This window comes from Colossoma macropomum, unplaced genomic scaffold (assembly GCF_904425465.1).
Source record: "Colossoma macropomum unplaced genomic scaffold, Colossoma_macropomum, whole genome shotgun sequence".
NCBI lineage: Eukaryota > Metazoa > Chordata > Actinopteri > Characiformes > Serrasalmidae > Colossoma > Colossoma macropomum.
Window position 1 is genome coordinate 18783010 of NW_023494801.1, and position 22188 is coordinate 18805197.

The following is a 22188-nucleotide window of genomic DNA, read 5'->3' on the forward strand; positions in this document are numbered from 1 at the left end:
GGACAAAAATGTAACTTCTGAACTTCAGTATCAGTGTCACATTTGTATTTTTAAGCAGGAGAGAAGGTCTTTATTAAATTATTATTGTTATGCATTTTTTCTTTGTGGAAAGAAGAAACATCATTTACATTTTTGCATGTTTTGGTCATTTCTTTTTACAGAAATCTGGCCTGTCGATACAGAATGCAAAACAAATGTAAATGTAGTTAATTACATATCAAACTTTGTAATGAATCAAATAATATAGTAATTGCTGTGAAATAGTAAAGCAATAACAGTAATAACCTTCAGCTGGGATAGATCTTTTGTTTTTAAAGTCATAAATCCTTGTAGATTCTCTGGGTTCTTTGTGTCATCTTGGCTTGCATTGCTTTCATGTTGTGTTAGCTGCTCTGGATAATTGCATCTCATACTATTATTATTATTATATAACAAGCAATTATGAAATCATTAAAAGATGTAATACATTGCAATTCAATATACTGTAAAAGCATGATCAAAACAAACATTTAAACATTTTACCCCACTTTTGTTTCTTACTATCTTACCTACATAACTTACATATTCTTTTCAAAGTAGATACTGAATCATTTATAGTATTTGCTGAATAATAGTCCATCTGAATAATAACCATTTTTAAGGAGTTAAAATAAAATGTAAAAAAAATACATCAAATGTAGATCTGCAATCCTGAATAAGTGAAACATGTGTCTCTAATCACAATAGTAATCAACACAAAGTGGATCAGTTGATGCTAGTTGTCAAGTAGAGTCCCAAGTCAACAGCGAAACGTCTCTGAGTTAACACAGCAGTCCTATAAGACATTTCTCCTTTTGTTTTACTAAGTCTTTTCCTGACAGACTTATAAGGCTATTAGTAATAGGATTACATTGGCAATAAAGATTAGCATAGCCTAGAGGCTGCTGTTAGCATTAGTATTAGCATTATTTGACTCCTACAGTTCAAAGTCTCATCGTGAAGCATAATCTGGGTGGTAATCTGGGGGTTTTGTGGTTCTGAGTCAACGTTTCCTCTGTGTAAAGTAGATCTGTATGGGTTTATGGTGCTGCTGGTGGGTCACCGTGGAGTCTGTGTGCCAGTCATGTGGTAGCTGAGGTTGAACTATGCTGGCAGTTCCATAAAATATTCAGCGGACCTAAAAACCCACTAAGTTAGAGAACAGCAGGAGAGGCAGCAGAAACAGCACTGCAGGGACAGGGAGCATGAACGAAGAATGAAAGGATAATTCTGTGAGGAGGAGAAAGTTGTAAGTCAGGGTTATGCTGGGCCTATTGTAAGCAAAGTTATAAGCTGACTTTACCATCTTTATTCTCATAAATATGTGTAGAACCCAATAATGTAATAACCCTCAAAATGTAACTTGGTCAAAAATGTAATAACTTGGTCAATAATGTCATACAATGTTTTAACAGATACTGTAATAATACTTTTACTGATAATGTAATACAGTATTACATTATTGGCAATTTGTTACCTTTTCAGGTTGACCATATGTAACCCCTTATTACATTACTGGAAATGTATTTTATTTGTAAGTTGCTCAAATTTGTTTCAAAAATGGATGATGTCATGCTTTTAAGAGCAGTTACTAAAAGTCTCCTACAATGCATTTGTGCTGTATACAGGAATTAGCCCAGTCTGGAATGAAGGGAGCATGAATGAGACAAAGTCTTAGAAGAGTTAGAAGAGTTTATTCTTTTTTCAGAAAGAGTCTCTGCTTTTAAGACATCTCATAAGACTGGTTCTGGTTACAACTTGCATAGTCTAGACAAATTAATAAGGCCTTATAAAAATCAGATGAAAGAAATTATATTTATGAGAAAAACAGTAAATCACTAAAATTAGAAAAGACTGCAACTCAAGGGCTACCAGTGGTACCTTCTGTCCCTCTCAATAATGCAAAGAGGTAATATATATGGTCAACCTCAAAATGTAATACCTTCCCAATAATATTACAAAGTATTACATTATCATTAAAAATTATATTACATTTTCTGTTAAGGCATTGCATTTCATTATTGAGCAAGTTATTAAGGTATTAGGTATTATTACTTTTTTGACCAAGTTAAGCGCAAAATCTTATTGCTGCTCTGACCATTATTACATTTTTGGGAATTTCCTACATTAGTAACAAGTACTTTCTTTCCTGAGTGAGCAGATGGCTTGTTTAAGCCAAGAAAGGCAATCGTTCTCTATTTGCCCTTTTTTTTACAATGGGAAGTGTCATAGGAAAAAGATTGTAGAGATAAAAAGTCTCATTTGGTATTCTCAGAGAAAGGCTGTTGACACAAATTCTGACTAGACATGTTTTTCCTGTCGTAAATGCATTAAGCAGTCTCTTTCAAAGGCAAATTCTAAATAATTTATTGCTCAAGCTGTCACCCCACAACGTATGATGCATGACTTTGTACTGCACCGAATTTTGATATAGGTTTAAAAACAGCATGAATTATAAGACTACTAATGGAAATAAATGGATACGCATAGAGAATACAAAGCTAACACTGGTAAAAAGAAAGTGACCTAAGGGCCTTTGAGCGGATAAGTAAAAGATGGGAAAAAGATCAACAGACATGCACTAAATAAGCTTAATAAGCTTCTTTAAACACATCTTATTTACAAAAATGATAGATTCTTTACGGAGCCAAAAGTGGTTCTTCTTTGACTCTGGTGTGGAAGTATTAAAAGTTACTTAAGCACAAATTTTTACCTCTAATTTTGCTCAAAAATGCTGCTTAGTCAGGATATTGCTTATGATATTTCTCATGATATTTCTATGTAATTAGCGTAAACAGGATATTTCTATTCTTATTTTTATTCAGGGATGTTCCCCAAGGAGTATATACTCCTACTTAAATGGATTCTCATTGATCTACAACACTGCGATCAAGATAATTAGACTGAGCTAGCATCTTACTGTCAGCGCAGTGGACAGCTAACCATAAAAAACTTTACGACATATCTGGCAGTTCCTTAGAGGTTGTATTGATTGTTCTGTCTGTAGTAGTATACATCATTAGCGCTAACGAGGGGCTAATCAGTCTCATGGCTGTCCAAGTGCTGCAGGTCAATAAGGCCAGCTATTTTTCACTCACACAGCCGTGTGGACAGTTATGGCTGTGTGGTGCCAGCATGGAGCCCATGTCAGACAGCAAGCCAGAAAGAGATGTACGATGATAGAGGTGCTGATAATAGCCACTTTTGCCTGGTGTCCCAAATCACAATGTTCTGAAATGCAGTCCATGTTGGTCACGATGGCGACCTTGTTTTCGAGCGGTAGTTCAGAAAAAAAGCAAATGCACATAATTCTGAACATCTTGATGCAGTTGGAGATAGAAGTGTGCATGGGTACTTGAGTACTCATTGAGTAATCTCAAATAAACCTGCTTATGTGGTGTCTGACACTATGGCATAGTTTAGGCTTCAAAATGGCTGCTAATTCTGTTGTTAGCTACACTATATATTTTTGTCCATTTTTGTACATCATGCACAGGTCATACTGAGATTACCTAACAAAACAGTTTTGTTTAAGGCAAGTGTGTCAGGCTCCAGTCCTTGCGGGCCAAACCATTGCAGACTTCAGCACACAGCCCCATTAAACACACCTGATTCAGCTCATCAGCTAATTAACAAGGCCTTCATGAATTTAGAGTATTAGATGAGAAAATGCTAAAAGAGTAAATGCTAATCTCTGCAGCACTTTGGCCCAAAAGGTCCCTGTTTGACATGTCTGGTTTAGGGCAAGTGTGTGATGATTCATGTATTCAGTTTGCACAATGCTTGTTGTAGTATGAGCTGCATTAGCCTCATAGCTCCAATGCAAATCTAAAGAACTACACTTCAGACACCAAACATGTCTTGGCTCAGTCAGAAGACTACAGTTGAGTACAGAAGGTCTACTCTACAGTGTTAAAAAAGGTTGATTCATGCATCCATGTCCACCCATCCATACTCATCAAACACAGGACTGCCGTGCCTGCAGAGTCCTGTGCACTTTCCTGTGGACTTGTCAGTCAGAATTAAAGTCTGTAATGAGCAGTGCTTACATAGAGAAACCTGTCAGTCAAATTACTACACAACCTCCATGTCAGAGGGCTACAGACTGTCCGCGTGTGAGAGAGCACCCAAAAATATACCTCAAGATATCTAGAGGTAATGAGCCTGATTCAAAGCCTAATTAGAGTTTGGACATCAGAGTGCCAGAGAAACTGTCAGCATATCATGTTGTGTTGTCTAGAGGACTTAGGACTGTATGTCACGCTCTTAGGGCCTGAGGTCTCACAGCTTGATGGTCATGTCTTTCAGAAGGTGGGAGATAACTGATTACTGAACTGCACCAGTGAGTATATTAGAGAGATTAGTGAAAGCTAGCAGAAGATAGAAAATGCCATCCTATTATACATTGCCATGCATGAGTTGAATGTTGAGAAATGTACCCATATTTGTATAGTTTTTCATTTAACCTATCAGCGCTCTGTCCACAAATGCATACTTTCATAGCACCTGTTGCCAGTTTGGACAAGCTTTACCGCAAGTTGGCAAAGACCCATGATGCCTTATTAGAAATTCAAGCATGCACATTTTTTGGCCAGAATACCTAAAATGAAATGTAGAAATGATATTTATTTTGAAAAAGTATAAAAGGTCACACTGTCAGGATTAATGGTGTAACGACTCATTCATTTACTCAAAGCATCATTTAACTCGTGCAACTCCTGATGAGACTTTTTGCTTTAACACAGTATAATTGCACCACTGCTTAAATAGTATTGCTGTTGTAGAGATGATGGTGAAGAATGTGTGGGGATGTGCTGCAGTGAACCCAAATTAAGCTCTTTATTTGGAAAAATACACAACCTTAGCTAAAAAAAACTAATTCTCAGAAATATTTAATTCAAAATCCAGGCCTTTTTTTTCAACCTCCGCCCCGTGACCCCAGACTGAGAAACACTGATTTGCAAATCTTTCCTCTGTTAGAAGCGTTCTGAGTCCAGATCATTCTGATCAGTTCATATTTTTGATGCTTTCAGTGCATAGTAATACTTCTTAAATAAGCTTGAATGGCTAAATGGAATTGCAGTTTAGTGCATCACATCGCATAAAATGGTTTTAGCTTACATCCCAGTTAAGATGGACTGGGTATCGTTTTTTGTTGTGTAATTGTGCTAACATTAGTATGGTGGCATATTCTTTGTCATTTCCAACAGCATAGTCCAGCTCATTAGTAAAGTATTTTTAACTAGAAACTCGACTTTATATAGTGACTCTAAAACACTAGCAGTACAGTGACTGTTTTGTGATCACTAGTGTTTGGACAGAAACTACAGTTTCTCATTAGGTTGAATATATAATGTTCTGTTAGCTTGTCCAACCTCACAAAAGCTGTTAAGCACAATGCATGTGTGGGCGGGGCATGATCAACTACCACATTATTACAATTCTTGTTAAGTGTTGAAAAATTAAGTTGTTTTAACTCAGAATGTGTTTTATGAGAATTCAAGTGCAAAACTTTTTTAAAGAATTCAAGTTTTTTTTCTTTCTGGATGCAGTAGTGTATCTAAACTCCATGTTTGGCAGTTTGATAAGAAGCAAAATCAGACAACATCCAAATTTTGGCTGCTTGCACAAAATAGATGGGAAGCCAACTAGAGATTAGAAAGCCAAATCATACGGCAAGACAACAAAATTCCAACTGCTGTTGGGGTGCACTGCTGCCCAGAGAGACTCAAATGAACTAGACAACATTGGCCAAAATTCTGATCTGGAAAATGTGGAATGAAACATACGCATAAGACATAAATGAGTCAAGATAAGACTAGTCAAGTCAAGACAAATGAAAGTGTCTTACACATGAAACTGTTTTTTCAAAGCATTCTGAGATGATTAACGTAACACGTAAACTTCTGTTAAATAAAACATAAATTATAAGCATGTGAAAAATCATGAGACATTAAAGCAAGATTTTATTAGATCTTGAATATGTTTTTTCTCTGTCATGGCCTCTGGCCACTGGTCTACCATCAGTGCTGCCAGCAGCTGTACATGTTAGCATTAAAATAGCCTTTACCATCTGTGTGGTTAACTCATCCAGATGTAACTCTGATGCTGCCTTCCTCAGACAGCTGAAGTGATGACTAAAGAGCATTAGCTGCAGACTCATGTTGAAACATGAATAATATAGTTAACACAGAATACAGTTTGATTGTCGCATAAAAGAAGGAAATCAATAATTAATACCATGTAAATCAAGATTGCAAAAAAGTTAAAAACTCCAGCAGCACTGCTGTGTCTGATTCACTCAGACCAGCACAACGCACACTAACACACCACCCCCACATCAGTGTTACTGCAGTGCTGAGAATGATCCATCACCTAAATAGTACCTGCTCTGTGAGGGTCCATGGGGGTCCTGACCACTGAAGAACAGGTTAAAAGTGGACTACAGTCTGTAATTGTAGAACTACAAAGTGCACCTATATAGTAAGTGGAGTTGACAAAATGAGGAGGAGTTGAATAGAAACAAGGAGGTGGTCATAATGTTATGCGTGATCGGTGTGTGTATATATATATACACGTGTGTGTGTGTAATATATATACACACATATGCATACATATACATCATTTAAAAATGCCAGCTGCCACATATATTGTGTTTCATTACAATGAAAATGGTACACAATAAAAATTACATTGAAAATTAAGAACATTTTTTTCTTCACCTGTAAAGTTAGTTTTGTGGTCAAACATTTTCAAACCTTTAAAACCTGTGAATGCAATCACTTTTGCAACATTGTTCCAAAATAAAAGAAATTATTGTTTTGATCAGAAGCTTCCTAAAAACAGTTTAAAAAGTAAAAAAATCTGTCAACAAAATCCATGCTTAAGTCTTAAAAGTACTTCACATTAGAAGCAACCTTTTACCAGCTTGTCTAGTGGAAGGAATAACGATAAGGCTGATTGTAAATTGGCTGCTGAACGTAAGAATTGAAGTTGAAGGAAGGTGATTATGGATAAGAAACACTTTCATGTTAACTGATGGACAAGATCAAAGTAAATTTTGCACCAGCACTTACATACAAACTAAAACCGAAATAAAGCAGTGCTGAGAGATCTTTACTGAGAACTAAATTTGTAGGAGTAGAAAATAGTCCTGGTGCCATATGGAATTCTCCCTCCTCCTCCCTCTCTGAATTAATGCTCTCTGAGTGAGCAGAGACCCACATCGCGATTCTGGCACCATGGGTTACAGGACCATGTGGGCCTCGTGCGCTCGCCAAATTCAAACAGCATGCTCGAGTGCTTCCTAAATAATCAAAATCTGTCAATGCTGACCTGGCCACAATAGCCAAACTGCAACAACTGACATTTGGGCCCCTTTTGAAGCATAGTCATAGAGCCATATAAAATTTTGATTGAGTCTATAGAGTCTGTATACTTTCCATCAACAAATGCTTTCAGAGCAACTACAGAATGTTGGGGGAAATCCCATTTAACGGAATAAGGAAGTGTAGAGTGCTTTTATTAAACTTTTATTAGGTATGTGTGGAAGGTCACACTTTTTTTCATGTAATGAAGTTAGCACGCTGGTAGAGGAGGCACCGTCACAGTACTGGGTATCGGCATCAGGTTGATGTTAGCGGAAAATGCTGGACTGGATATCAGAGGGAAAAAAAGAACAAACCGATCCAATCCAGCCTGAAATAGCACCACTCATATTGTGTGATGTCATGTAGTCAGTGGGGAAACAACACAGCACAACACATTCTGTGAAATAAAAAAAAAATATTTTAGTTTATTTTTATATAATAGTATCATCATGCTGGTTGCATTTAAACTCTGCCTATTAGAGTAGTACCCCAATGGAAAATTGTCCAATCAGGATATTTCTTTGGTATCCAGGTAGATACAGCCAGGCGAGCTCTTCCATTGGTTAGGACTTCAGGCGTTGAACCAAAAGCCAAATTAACCACTTATATAATTAGAAACTCACAATAGAATCAACCAATCACATTTTACTTTTCAATTAGTGCGAACAATTTCTTGAGTAAAAAAAACATATCTTGAGAAAAAATAGATGTTAATTTCGTTAATTTTCATAGAAACATAGAAATTTTAGAGTCTCATCTTCACTGCATCATACAGTCATGTGTGAATGTTTAGGTGCCCTGGTCAAATGACATTTCATTAAAATGAAAATAAGTTAATACATTATCTACTGAAAACACACTCTGCACATTTCAACATGCAATCACTGATTATTTGCTGAGTTTAACATAAAACAAGAATGTGGCTTGTGCACAAGTTACGGCACATTTGTTTTATGTAATATGTCAAACTTCAAAGTTCGCAGTGGAGGATTATCAACTTATTTTTACTTAGAAAAGCAACAAAACATGTAATTTGACAGCTTTTGCATAGAACTCTATACCAAAAAAACCCAATAATATATACATACAGTTATACAGTTTAAGTTAAATGTACACTTTGAAAGTAAAATTGTATTGAATTGAATGAAACTGAACGTCATCTACTTAACTGAAAATGGCCTGTGGTGTCATTCTTTAATTTACTTTAAGAAACTGGCTGATCTAAAACTCAAGCCCACAGCTTGGAGAAATGGCATTTTCAAAGCCAGTGTTAATATGAGTCATCATGTCCTGCTTTTTTATGGTTATTAAGACCTTCAGAAGCACAGGCGTCTCTCCACAGTAGCCTTTCCCTTCAGGCTCAGCATATGCCTTCATCGTGCCGTTGAGTCATGATGAGATTAGGACAGAGTGGGATTTTCACGAAGAGCGAAATAAAGATGCGTATTTTGAGCCTCCCCGTGAGTAATCTGATCTAATGAGACAAATGCTTTATGCTGGGCTTGACAAAGGCAGGATGGTCCTCAGACTAGTGTAGGTGTCTCAACATGCGCCTGAAATAGCACTTAGCCAGACCGTGAAATCACCACAGTGACATTTATGTAATATAACTTCTTGAGCCCAAGAGTCATTACTTAGTTATTAATCTTAAGATCTATTGTTCAGTAAGTGCTATGAGTTATTGAATTATTTAGTAAGTACTAACTTCTAACCCTCAGAGGTAAAGATTAAAGGATAAAGGTACATTTTTGCATCTTAAGAGTTAAGATGGAGTTGACTGGAGCTCATTTTCTTCTCAAAAGCATTGTTGAGCAGATTTTAATCTTTAATCTAAGCTTGCGATCAAGTGTGGTATTATGTTTTCTTTGCTTCGTAAAATATAACAAAAACTTTCCTACCAATACAATCCCTAGAGCAATGAACTGTTAGAACAGTCGAGAAGCATCGGCTGATTATGTTAAAAAGTCTAAAAGTAACTGTTGACATTTTTATTTTCCCTGTTTTCACATGCGGTTGGAATATTTGCCATCTTTTAAATGCATTCTGTTTCCTGAAACAACAGTAGAAGCATGCGACCATTACAGTCTTCTACACAATGACACGCCAAACAATCCGCTCTCCAGGGAAAGATGGATAGGGAGGACATTTCCGAACAAGGCTGAAGGATTGACTGACATGAGGTTTATAAATAACTCAGAGAGAGAGTGTGTGTGTGTGTGTGTGTGTGTATGTGAGAGAGTATGTGCATGTGTTTGTTTTTGTACACTTTCAGAACAGAAAATGTGACTTTGTAAAGTGCTTCAAATAAAAGCTACATATTTCATTTTAAAAACAAAAAATAGCAAAACCATGTCTTTTAGTTACAAGAACAGTACTGTGCAAAAAGAAAATGAGATGTACAGCCATTAATCTGGACAGTAAACTGCTGCTTCAAACAATACAAATAAAAAATACCTTGTGATTTTCTGAGTGTCAGTAATAGGTTTTCAAGCCTCTCCTTAAAGAAGTCCAGTATTTACATTTACCATCCAATATCTGTTTCACCTGACAAAACTGATATGTAGCACACGTTGACGTTAAACAATACCAGGCTGCAAACCTGAACATCAACCATTACCATTCGGAAAAAATGCTGAGTCTGTATATGACTCAGGTTCGAACATATGCACTCTCACAATGCAGTGGTCCACTGCAGCCATTTTTGAGCCACAGCAGCACAATGACGCACCTGTGCTGTCCAGTCTCACCCCCCACAGAGTCGGATAATGAGAGTCTTCTCATTCGAATATAGACTCAACACCCAGAAAATTACCCTTTCTTCACAGATAAGAAAAAGCTAGGTTAAAACACACTATGCACAATGTGTTTTTTCCCTGCTCATTACATGTCTTTCAAAGAGCACAAGGAAATATGTTTAACTGAGAAAATAAGAGGAAAATATGTCTCCTTTAACAAATCCATGCAATGGCTGGAGTTGCAGTGAGACGTCAGGAACCGAACTTGTGTTCTTCTAACTGTGTTCTCACTATAATTTTAAAATATTGAAAAAAATAAATAAACAAAAAGTCTTGCAGTGTACTTGTGTATTTATGTTTATTTGTATTTATATACATATAACTAATATCATGCAGTGTTTTACTGGCAAAACACTCTTACTGCTATAACAAATAGTTTTAAATCGACTTTTGCAAAGAACTGAATTCAGTACATCTCTAATAAACAGCTGTTTCTGTCCATCCTTCCACTGTGAGAAGACAACTCAGTGCTCTGGGTCTGAAAGGATGTGTCAGTGTAGCTGTCAAGAAACTTTTACTGAGAGAAGAAAATTTGGCTGTTTCTCTGAAAGTGAAAGAAATGAAGATTGTGCTCTGACTTTTGCACTGTACTGTATAGTACTTATGGGACTTACACGTGACCCAATGTCCTGACAATGTATGAAACAAACGTGTGTGTGTGTATGTATGTGCACCCAACTGTATGTGAATAAACCCCTCAGGGTGACCCTCATCTGTGCCATACATACACACACACACTCCTATTCACCTTCCCCAGAGAGCAGACTGTATCCAGTGCATGTTTGTATTGAAATGTTAGTGAATTTGGGAACGATGCTGAAAGCAGGACAGAAAGAAGCCTCCATTTAAAATGTGTTAATGATCATGTTCACACATGACATCCACTCACACTGCACTTCACACACACACACACACACACACACACACACACACACACACACACACACACACACATCTACACATGGTAGACCCGTTTGTGCCAGCACACACAGAGCAGCCCCCTTCCCTCCTCTCTTTAACTCAACCTTCTTGTCTCTCTTTCCCCTTTCTGTCTTCCTATTTTCCGTTGCACTCGATCTCTCTCGCTCTCTCTCCTTTTCTTATGCTAGGTTGCTTTGTCGATACAAGAAGTCTTTTTTCTTTCTCTGTAGGAGCTTCTCTCGCACTCTCTCTCACTCTCCCTCCTGTTTCCTCTCTCTCTTTCTCTCTCTCTCTCTCTCTCTCTCTCTCTCTCTCTCTCTCTCTCTTTCCTTTTCCTCTCTTTCTCTGTCTCTTCCATCTCTCTCGCTTTCTCCCTCTCTTTCTCGGTCCTTTTTCATCTCTCTCGCTTTCCCTCTCTCTGTCTTCCTCTTCTTTCCCTTTTGTCCTGTCTTTCTTTCTACCCCCTCTCTCACTCTCACTGTTCTCTCTCACACACATCTCTTTTCTCTTCCTCTCTTTCTCCTTCTCTCCCCTTCTTTCTCTCTCTCCTTCCCCTTCCCTTTTACCTTACTCTTTCTCTCTCCTTCTTACTCTCTCTTTCCTCTTCCCTTTTCCTCACTCTTTCTCACTCTCCCCTTCCTCTCTCTCAATCTTTCTCCCCTAATCTCTCTTTCTCTCCCTCTTTCTCGCACTTCTCCCCACCCTTCCTTTCTCTCTGTCTTTCCCCTCTCTCTCCTCTTTCTCCTCTCTCCCTACACTTCCTTTCTCTCTCTCTCTTCCCCTCTGTCTCTCTCCCCCCCTTCCTCTCTCTCTCTCTCCCTCTCTCTCTCTCTTTCTCACTCTCTCTCTCTATATGCCGGTGCTGTGTGTGGTAGTTAAGGGGAGTGGAGTGCAGGCTTTGGAGTATTCCTCCTCCTCCTCCTTCTTCTTCTTCTCGCTTCTAAAGACAGGATCATGTTCTATTTCCAGCTGGTGATCATGGCGGGCACCGTGCTGTTGGCGTATTACTTCGAGTACACGGACACGTTCCCCGTTCACGTCCAGGGCTTCTTCTGCTACGACAAAGCCTTCTCCAAGCCGTACCCGGGCCCAGATGAAAACAGCAAAGTGCCGCCGGTCCTCGTCTACTCGCTGGTCACTGCCGTCCCTACCATTACGGTGAGTACACAGCACGCTGTGCTCTCTCTCGCTCTCACTTTCTGTTTATCTCGCTCGCTCACTGTGGTGTGCTAATGGGTTGGGAGAATGAACGTGTGCGTGGGTGCTGATGCTGCTGGTTGAGCGCGGATAAAAGGATAGACTCGTATGTGTGAGTAGGTGGGCGGCTTATTGCGAGGGTGTGTGTGTGTACGCATAAGAGAAAGAGAAAGAGAAAGGCTCTGTGTTTGACTTACAACTTACATGTCGATGCTGGACGATATATCGCCTTGTATACCGGTATCAGTGTCATTCAACGATGTTGAATTTTGGTCCTAGATATTTTATATAAGTTTGGGTGTAGAAGACTACATCCATTATAATATTCTGATCCCCGGGTGTGCAAAATGAGTATATTTATTGTGATAAATAAAAAATAAAGCGTTCTTTGAGTGATGCCATAAAAGAACTACTTTTGGTTCCTCAAAGAACCTTGATTGAAAAAGAGGCATGTGAGTGTGAAAAACTATTTAAAGCTTTAAAGAATCATCATTTAATGTAAAGGTTCAATGCTAATTTAAGGGTTCTTTCTAGAACCTTTACACTGGATGGAGGCTCTTAACTTTAGAAAGGTTCTTCACACTCACATCTCATTAAAAAAGTGGTTCTCTAAAGAAGCCTCTCCAGGAAGGGAACCAAAAGTGCCCAACAAACCTTTTTTGGCACCTTTTTTTAAGAGGTATACTTCACAATATGCTTTCTGAGTGCAAAAGTTTGAAAACCCCTGGTCAGATTAGATGTTTTGTTGATTAACATAAGTTACCGTGTCCTGTACAGAGAATGCACTTAAAAATGGCATTTTTATGCAAATTGTACTGCACCATTTCTCTTTATTTGCTGATTTTAATATGATGGAAAAACATAAAACATACAATATGAAATATGCCATAAATTTCATACATTCTTTACAATGTTTTAAATCCAGAAAATAAACAGTAATCGTGCATTAAAATGTACAGAGGTGTGTTCTCTGTATGTAAACACCAAAACATTTTTATAAGACTGGATATTGTGGATATTGTCAGTATGCTAACAACTGGATGTTTCATTACAAAGAGAGTACAGTAACAATGAAAAAATCTCTTTAAGTCTTGTAGAGTTAAATTTTTGTCATATCGCCCACCCCTTGGTGCCATGCTAGTGGAAATACACTATGTTAGCCTTCACTCTTAAAACAAAGAGGTTAAAAACACTTTTATTTTGTCCTTAACTAGACACCACATCAATGTGTTCAGCTAAGGACAACACGTTTTTGTGCTACTTTTAACACAAAATGTTTTAAAATACCTCTGTGCCTAGTTAAGGATGTCACAGTTGTGTGTTAAAAGTGACACAAAATGTGTTAAAGCAGGTAACACAGGTGGGTGTGTTGTAATTTCACTTTTTAGAGTGTAAATTTCACTTTTTAGAGTGTAATTTTCACCTTAAGCGCTGGTGTATAGTTTTACATATAATCCCATAAAAAGAAGCCACAAAGTGCTGCAGTAGGTTTTTTTGTTTGTTTGTTTTTTTTTTGTTTTTTTTTTGAGTTGCAAAAAGTTGAACTTTGAAAAAGTTTGAAAACTTTTATTAGACAACCAATCAGTTTGCATGATTGAACACACCCAAGCTGAAGGGTAGAGTGCTGGTGGAAAATAGCCTGATGTGGGAGTCATAATCTTGTTAGTGAATGAATAAAAGATGTTTTATGATGTGTCAAATCTTTGCTTAATTTTTTGGCACCAAAACCAATGCTGGGGCCGTCAGCCTCCCCTTAGCTAGGCTGAATGTTGAACATACATCTAATCTAGATCTAGATAGCTAGCTAAGGTAAAACACATGCTAACAGCTGTATTATAATGGTTATAGTGGTTATAATGTGCTTGTTGTGTAAACCACTTTTTAAAAATAGTTCAGAGAAGAAAAACAGAACAAAATAAGTGCTAAAACCCGCTACCTCAGGTTTAAGACGTTCTCTTAGCAAAGAGTGGCAGCACTCAGGAAACATGGGTTCCCTAATTATATTAACTAGGGATGTACCCTAGACATTGGCATTGGACTTAATATTTTGACATGCAGGCACAATACACTAGTAGTGCCACTTTTAAAAACTGCCATCAAAAACTCTGAGTAGACTGACTTTTATTCACTGCACACAATCTAAATAAACAGGACTAATTAAGCTCTCTTTGTAATTAAGCATGTAGTTGTTCATTACTCTTTAAGTACTAGCGATGATCGTGTTATGTTTACCACTATAACAAAATTTATCACAATATTGGTACAGCATCATCATATTGCCCACCTCTACCCCAAGGACTACTGCACATGTGCTGTGACTAATGTACTGCTTGCATTTGATGTTTGTTTACCTAAATAGGTATGAATAGGGTTAATGGTGTTCCTTTCGCTAGTGTCTTCGTGTTGTGTAGTAAGCTGCAGGTAACAGATTGTAAAACCGCATGGATTTACCTCCCACCTTTTGCAGGGTGTGTTACTTGACTGTGTGAGGTGTGTGTGAAGGGCGGGGGAGGAGGGATGAGTGTGTGTGTGTTTGTATGCTAATGAGAGAGTTGGCCAGAGTAGTGCTGAAGCCCGGGGAGAGGTGTGTACGCGTGCGGTTGTGTGCGCGTTAGTCTAAATGTGTAAATGCGCACATGCAACCAAAGTGAAAATAGACTGACAGACAGAGCACAGCTGATAGTAAGCAGAGAGATCTGAGATAAGATAGAGGGAAGAGTAAAGGAGTAAAATGAAAAACATCAGATACCAAGGTATCCTTAGGGCACGTGTAAAAGAAATTTGAACAAAAATAGCAAAGGAGAGACAGACCTGGATGCTGTCAGAGTCCGCCTATAGGGAAAGAGAGAGAGAGAGAGAGGGAGAGAGAGAGAGAGAGAGAGAGAGAGAGAGAGAGAGAGAGAGAGAGAGAGAGAGTCAGAGAGAGAGTCAGCAAGCATGAAATATGCAGCACCTGGTGCAAGCTCTCTGCCTGCTAGGGCATTCACAAAACCAGAGTCAGACTCAATCAATCAAAGACAGAGACCCAGCAAAAGCTCGGCAAGACTCAGCTGATCAAACATTGAGTTTTTGTCCACAGACAAAAATCCCCAGTAGGTTACAGTTTTAGTTATCTGTTGGAGTCTTCCATATAAAACTTGTTCCTTGCTTCAGACATGAGGCTCATTTCATTTAGACATCAATTCAACTAGCTAGCCAAGAAAACATTTTAGCAAAGTTAAGATTGTAAGTTTTACCTTTAGAAAAATCAGTGATATTGGCATTTGTGAGTTCAGAATTCAGAGCAAACAGAAGGTCATACAGAATCAAACTGGACTTAGTTCAATAATCTAAAAGCATAAATATACAATAGTTTAAGCAAGGTCTTTAATAGACAAAAATAGTTCAGAAAGATGGTGCAAACATTTCGGTCACACAAAATCTCGGTGCATCATCTGCTCTGAGGAAGGTCTTGTTTGACTTCAAACCACTAAGTTTTCATTTTGTGCAGGAACAAACTGGTCCCCAAGCCAGCACAGCCTTAATTGGATAGAGCACCTGTTTTGGTGCTTTGTGGGCCTCCTTCACATATGATTGTGACCGGTGGTGTAGTGTGGTCTGACTACATACTGACTCTTTTTACCAGGCTGTTTCCATATATTGACATCTAAAGATGTGTTTTTGCATATACCTGGTTATATTTTTTATTTTTTTCAAGACCATATTTTACCTCACAAGTCAGGGAGAAAAGAAACATCACATGCCAGTTTCACAGTTTTGCACAATGTGATTGGTCAGGCCTATGATTAATAAACAAGGTTGACTGGTTCATTGTCTGGTCCGTTTCTACGGATACCACCGCGGGACACCACCGTATTTGAGTCTCCTGCGATCAGTCACGGACATGCTGGTATGATTTGAGGTAAGGATAGACTCATTGTGATTGAAAATTCCTGTGAATGTTAATTCTGATAAATATTAGCATGATGCTGGGTGTTTCCTGCCTTCCACCCAGTGAGAACTGGGATAGGCTTCAGCCCCCCCTCCCCATGCCCCCAAACCCCCCACCTGAAACATTTATAAACAAGAGGGCCTCCACTGATGTCAGGATTTAAAAAAACAATGAAATTCTCAGGTATAACCATTTATTTTGTGATTTTTAATGTTATATCCATCCAAAAATGGGTGAGGAAGAGAGAAAGAAACACAGAATTTGTTTATGTGAACACATGAATCTCTTAATCTCTTTCCCGGCAATGCAAATCCATACTGCACCAGTGTTGTACAGTGAACTGTATGCATAACAAATATCTGTTTTCCATATCTGAAAACATTAAAGTTAAAATATCTCTCTGTGTATAGCCCTGCATAGTCACCTCTCTCATTCTTGTTTCCCTGTATATAAAGTTTATTTGTTGACCTTGTCAACTTTATCAACCATGCCTTAGCTGGAATGTGCGTTTCAAAGAGCCCTTCTAAGAGCCTCTTTTAACCTCTTAAAATCCCAAGTTTATCACATACTAAGGCTTATTATTCAGTAACTACATGGACTACACTGCAAGCTGGCTGAGTCATGCCTTGGTTATAGATGTGTATAGTAAACATTTGGAGTGGGTCTTGGTCATTTAAGGGGTTACGGATCTTTATAAGCAGTGTGTGTGTTTGGCAGTTCAACATAGGAGAAAACGTGTTGTTTTAGAATCCTGTTAACACATTTGTTAGTCCTGTGATTCATCGTTATCAGGAAAGCCACAACTGAGCTACCTTTTTAATTAACATCTTTAACAGCCTCTCTCCTCCCAAATCAACCTGCTGGATCCATCACTACTTTTATAAGCCTGTGTCTGCTCACTAAAACATTATCCAGCATTCATGTAGCAACGCTTTAAATAAGGTTATTCATGTCACTGCTGGATGTGCATCCAGGGAATACACATGCGGGGAACGCTGGACTGGCCAGTTGGATGGATGAACAAATGAATGAACAAACAGATGACAGCCAGACTGACAGACATTTGAGCTGGCTTGTTAGCTCAGTTATGCATAATGGGTTAGCTTTTATTTGGTGGTTAGCTTCCGTTTTTGTACATGTATATTGTTTACCCATTAGAGCTAGATTAACCTAATATGAAAGAAAACATTCTTGTTCCCTAAGGCTTTAAGCACTATACACCACACGTTTAACACCATCAGTTATTAGTCTGAGATACTGTCTCAAATTTCCTGGCCTTTTGTTCCTTCTCAGGATCTTTGCCCAGAAGCCTTAATTATGAATTATGTTAATGCATCCTTTTCGTAAACTTATAGACATGATGTGACCCTAACTCACCCAATCAAACACAGAACACAAACATAGTCTGACCCAGATTCAGTCAAATATGTAGCGCAGGAAAAACATGACCCAAACTGAACCCAACACACAGCACAACCTGACAAGTCTCAGACTCAGACAGTCGAACTCTGACGAAGCCTGACCCAACCCCAAGCAATCAAACACGGAACACAAACACAACCTGACCCAGACTCAGACTCATCTAATCAAAACAAAGTGCAGACAAAGCCTGACCCAAATTCATCTCATCAAACAAGTAATACATACACAAGGTCTCAGACTCAACAAAAACAAATCACAGCCGCAAACAAGACTCAGTCTCGGAGAACTTCGAAAGGTCCATGCACTGGTGCATTTGGACAGTCTTTGTACACTTATAAGCTTGTGAATTTCTAAGTTTAACAGAAGAAAGTTCAGAATGGCTGACAAAGCCATGAATACAAGTTTCATGTTTCACTGAATTGTTAGCCTGTGTATTTTTTCTCTTTTCAGTGATTTCAGTATTAGAATATTGGCACATCAGATGGTTAACTGAGTGTTTGTACCTGTGCACATCCCTAGTGCACATCCTCAGTATGATACGGTTCAACACAGTGTTTCGGAAAAATCAGGGAACATGTCCCACAAAGATACAATATACAGCACTGTGCAAAAGTACATTGTTTAAAAGCATTAAATGTTAAAAATGTTTGCCTGTAAAAAAAAATATCACATTGTTACAATAAATGCACATAAACATAAATATCCTGGACACCCCTATGTATTTGTTAAATTCCATCACCAGCATTCATGATTTAACATAACGAAGCACTGATTTGCCAATCCAAGTATTAGATGATTACCACATGTAATACTGGGCTGCCATGAGGAGAGGTTTAGAAATGGTTAAACAAACACATAGACATACATGAATACACTACTTATCCAATGAATATTGTTTGTATTCAATCTAATTTTGGGGTTTTTTTTATGGGCATGAGTAGAGTACCACTTAGTGTGGATGTTACCATGACAACGAGCATCACATCCCGTCAGAGTGAGACGAGCAGCAGTAAGCAGTGATGGTGTTTTTAATTACTTTAAAATTATGGCAGACTCAGAAAAACATACTTCACATGTACTTATTAAACAAGGCAGAGAGGAAGACGTCATGTTCTGAGACACATAAGCTGGACGCCCATCCCACCGCTGTCTTTTAAAGTTCAAAGCATAAACTTCGTCTCCTCTGCAGACCAGTTTCTGCTCCCGCCATGTTGAACATTATAAATTTTTGCTATATACGCATGCACGCAGAACATACTTAAACTTTCAGATTGGGAATGTAATCAGATGCAAGGGTTTACATGGCTATTATTCTTCTATTTAACAGATTATTTACAGGATTATCCACCTCATTCAATTGGATAGAAATTATATTCTGAATGGACTCAATTGGACGAGTGTATTCCGATTGAGCTTTTAGTTGGATTATTAACAGATTGTTAGGCTGCATGTAAACGTGTCTACTGTTTCAGCTTAACAAGTAATTGTGCACTTTCAAAAAACATCATGTTGGTGTGCACTTAAGTTGGCATTCATCTATCTTGAAGGATAAATTGTTGTATTAAATTTGCTATTTACGTTGTTGCAAATTGTTGCATAATACATAGGGGCATGCAATGAGATGTTTTAAACATCTTAGAGGAATATCTTGTCAAAACTAATACAGTAATAATGTCACTGTTTGTTGTGTCAGTGAGCTCCACTGATCCTACATCTTGCTGATGCCAATTCTGTCTGGGTCACTATACCCAGTTTCTCCAGCTCCACCAGAGGGTGCTATGAGGTCCAGCTCAACCTTGAGGGCACATTTGGCTCACTAATTAATTCTGTCCGCTATAGCTTTCATATTTTAAAGTCTGAGCTCTTTATCACCCACTAGGAGAGCAGACAGAGGGCAGTTAAAGTGGCAAAATGAAGACCTCCAACACCCTTCAGACACTGGCCATGCCCGCACTCCTCTACTGCTCTCTCCTCTTCTGCTCACTCGTGACCTTTTCAACGAGTAGACAGTAGGACAATTGACCATTCATTTAAACTCCAGTTATGCATTATGTATGAGGTATGAGTGTGTTTCAGCCTGTGGCTCCTAAAGCTGGCACTAGCTTTCAGAGACCTGGCGGTGATAAGTTCACACGCGTGCATTCTCCTTCCCTCACTCTCTTCCTCTCTCAGACCTCAAAGGTTAAAAAATTCACACTAATTTTTCCTTTTAAAATAAACACAGTCCATCAGAGAAATTGTCTGGTGTCCAAAGTTTGGGCTATGAAGCTATGAATCTAATATAGCTAACAAGTAATGGAAGCTTGTAATCCACCAAACATACTAACTGCATGCTTAAATCTGCTTCTAAGTGTATTAAGCTGTTAGGTAATCTCAGACAGACTTTTTTGACGATGTGGTTTTTTGACACTGTACAGCAGTGTTTTTCAAACTATCGGTTACGAGGAAGTTGCATTCAAAAGTATATATTTTTTTCCCACGAGAATCAGAAGTAGTGTTCAAAGTGCAGTTATCGAGTGTTGCACAAATGACAATGGTAGGGGATTGTGGGTCTATTTCTCATGTCTGTTTTTGCTTTTGCCACCATCTACCTGCCACTAGAAGCATGTTCAAAATACATTCCACTTGCTGCGTTGCATTGGTTCTGGGATAAAACAAGCTTTCTTTAGTCTAATTAATCACCAAGTGATGATATCACAGGGCTGGCTGGCCTAATACAAGAAGGCTGACAACAATTGTCGAACAAATTTAAATAAGACATGAAACATCCAACAAAATGAAATGTGTTTTTAATGCTTTCATAATGAAGGTAAGAGCTGAATGGATTTTGAATATATAACAAAGAACTGTTGGCTTTATTTTTCTATTCCATAGTCTCGCTTAGTCTTAGCCTACATTTCATTCTTTCATCACTGTTTATTATTGTGCTTGTTGACTGAATGAACAGTATAATGAGTAAGAGTGGACTGAAGGCTTAATGACTTTTTTGATAGGCTTATGATTTATTTTATTTCACAAAATATTTGGTGGGTCACAAGAGAACCACTGCCTCTACATGTGGGTCCTGGCACAAACAAATTTAGGAACCCTTGCTGTATGACATACCATTATCCATATCCAGGATTCAGAACAGCTGCTACTGCTGTTTCAGCTGTTCAGCTTTGGCCTACTTTTGTTTATTGTTATAAATTACAGTGCACTAGGTGGGTTATAAGCCAACATTATTGGTTAGTTATTAGACATTTTAGTCAAATGTGATTTCTAAGTAACAATGATATCTTACTATTGCTGTGCAATATTAAACCCAGATCCAGACCACAAATCCATAGCAGGGGACATGTGGCTTGAGAAAGATGTCAGTCTAAGTCTTTAAGATAAATATGTGAATGTTAATTGTATGTTTTACCTTCCGCTGACATTACTAGCCTAGTTACATTGTGTTTCACAATATCTTTTAGCTTGAAAATAGTGAATTTGTGAAGATACACTAAATGATATTGACATTTTTATTACATTAAATCTATAAAAGTAGAATATAAAATTAAGTTCAGTTTCTTGTCTATTGGTGCTTTTCTGTTACACTTCCTATATGCTATAGCTGCACTTTGTAATGTCTGCAACCTGGAACCAGAGACCTTTGGGCAGCAAGGAGTGGTGCTTCTCCTCTGGTGTGTGGTAGCCCTTAGCCAGCAGCAGTAGAATTTCTATGCTTCTTTCTTTGGAAAAGTTGTAGGTTCTACACTGCCCTCTGGTGGTGTATAGAGTTCCGTCATCTCATAGTTCTTCAAGTGTAATGACACAGAGAAGCTAATTTGTTTATCAGGTTCCTAATTTATTATTCAATTTTTTAAACTTCTGTGACTTTTCAAATATTTGAAGATTAGTTCCATTAGCTTTGTGGCTTCAGTGCAAAAATATAGTTCAAACGTCAAACATTTTGGCAGATCATTTACCCTTGAGGTAAGGAAGAATTCTGTTAATTAGATTTTTTGCTCAACAATGTTTAAGTGAACACTCTCTTCCTCTAGGATCATTAGGTCACCAGCCCAGGTGGGCAGAGTGGAGAGATGATTAAGGCTGGAGAGTTGTTAAACAGTGAGTGATCACCTTTGCAAGGCTTGAACGACCATATTCATGTAGACCTCTTTTGTTTCTATGGTGAGGCATGAGACACGGTATATTTTTATACTGGAACAAAGCATTCCAGCTGAGTAACAGTGGCATACAGCTGAGGCATGAAGGTTATCCCTGTTTGCTCACATTTGTAATCCACAAAAAGGCTACAAATTTCTTGCGGTCATTAAAATCAGGTCATTTAAACTGTATTACTTGAAGATTTATAAAGGCTCATGCCAAATATTTATAGAGCTGTTCATAAGCAATTTTATGATGATACATTTTTGTTTTGACTCCAGCACACTGAATGTGAAATGAGGTTAAAGTGTAGATCATCAACCGTATAGGAGTCACATGCCTTTATACACAAAGCCTCCAGTCCCATTTCCCTCAGTTAACAGTGCTTGGTTGCATTTCC

The 22188-nt window shown here is 38.1% G+C and overlaps 1 protein-coding gene across 2 annotated transcripts in view; it reads left to right on the top strand.

The window, feature by feature from the left end:
• The window catches only part of plppr2a (phospholipid phosphatase related 2a), a 73835-nt gene that overhangs the window by 24014 nt on the left and 27633 nt on the right, over positions 1-22188 (top strand). For both annotated transcript variants that reach the window (XM_036589325.1, XM_036589326.1), the window contains exon 3: positions 12074-12262. In XM_036589325.1, coding sequence (XP_036445218.1) covers positions 12074-12262 — 189 coding nt within the window. The remainder of the gene's footprint in view (positions 1-12073; positions 12263-22188) is intronic.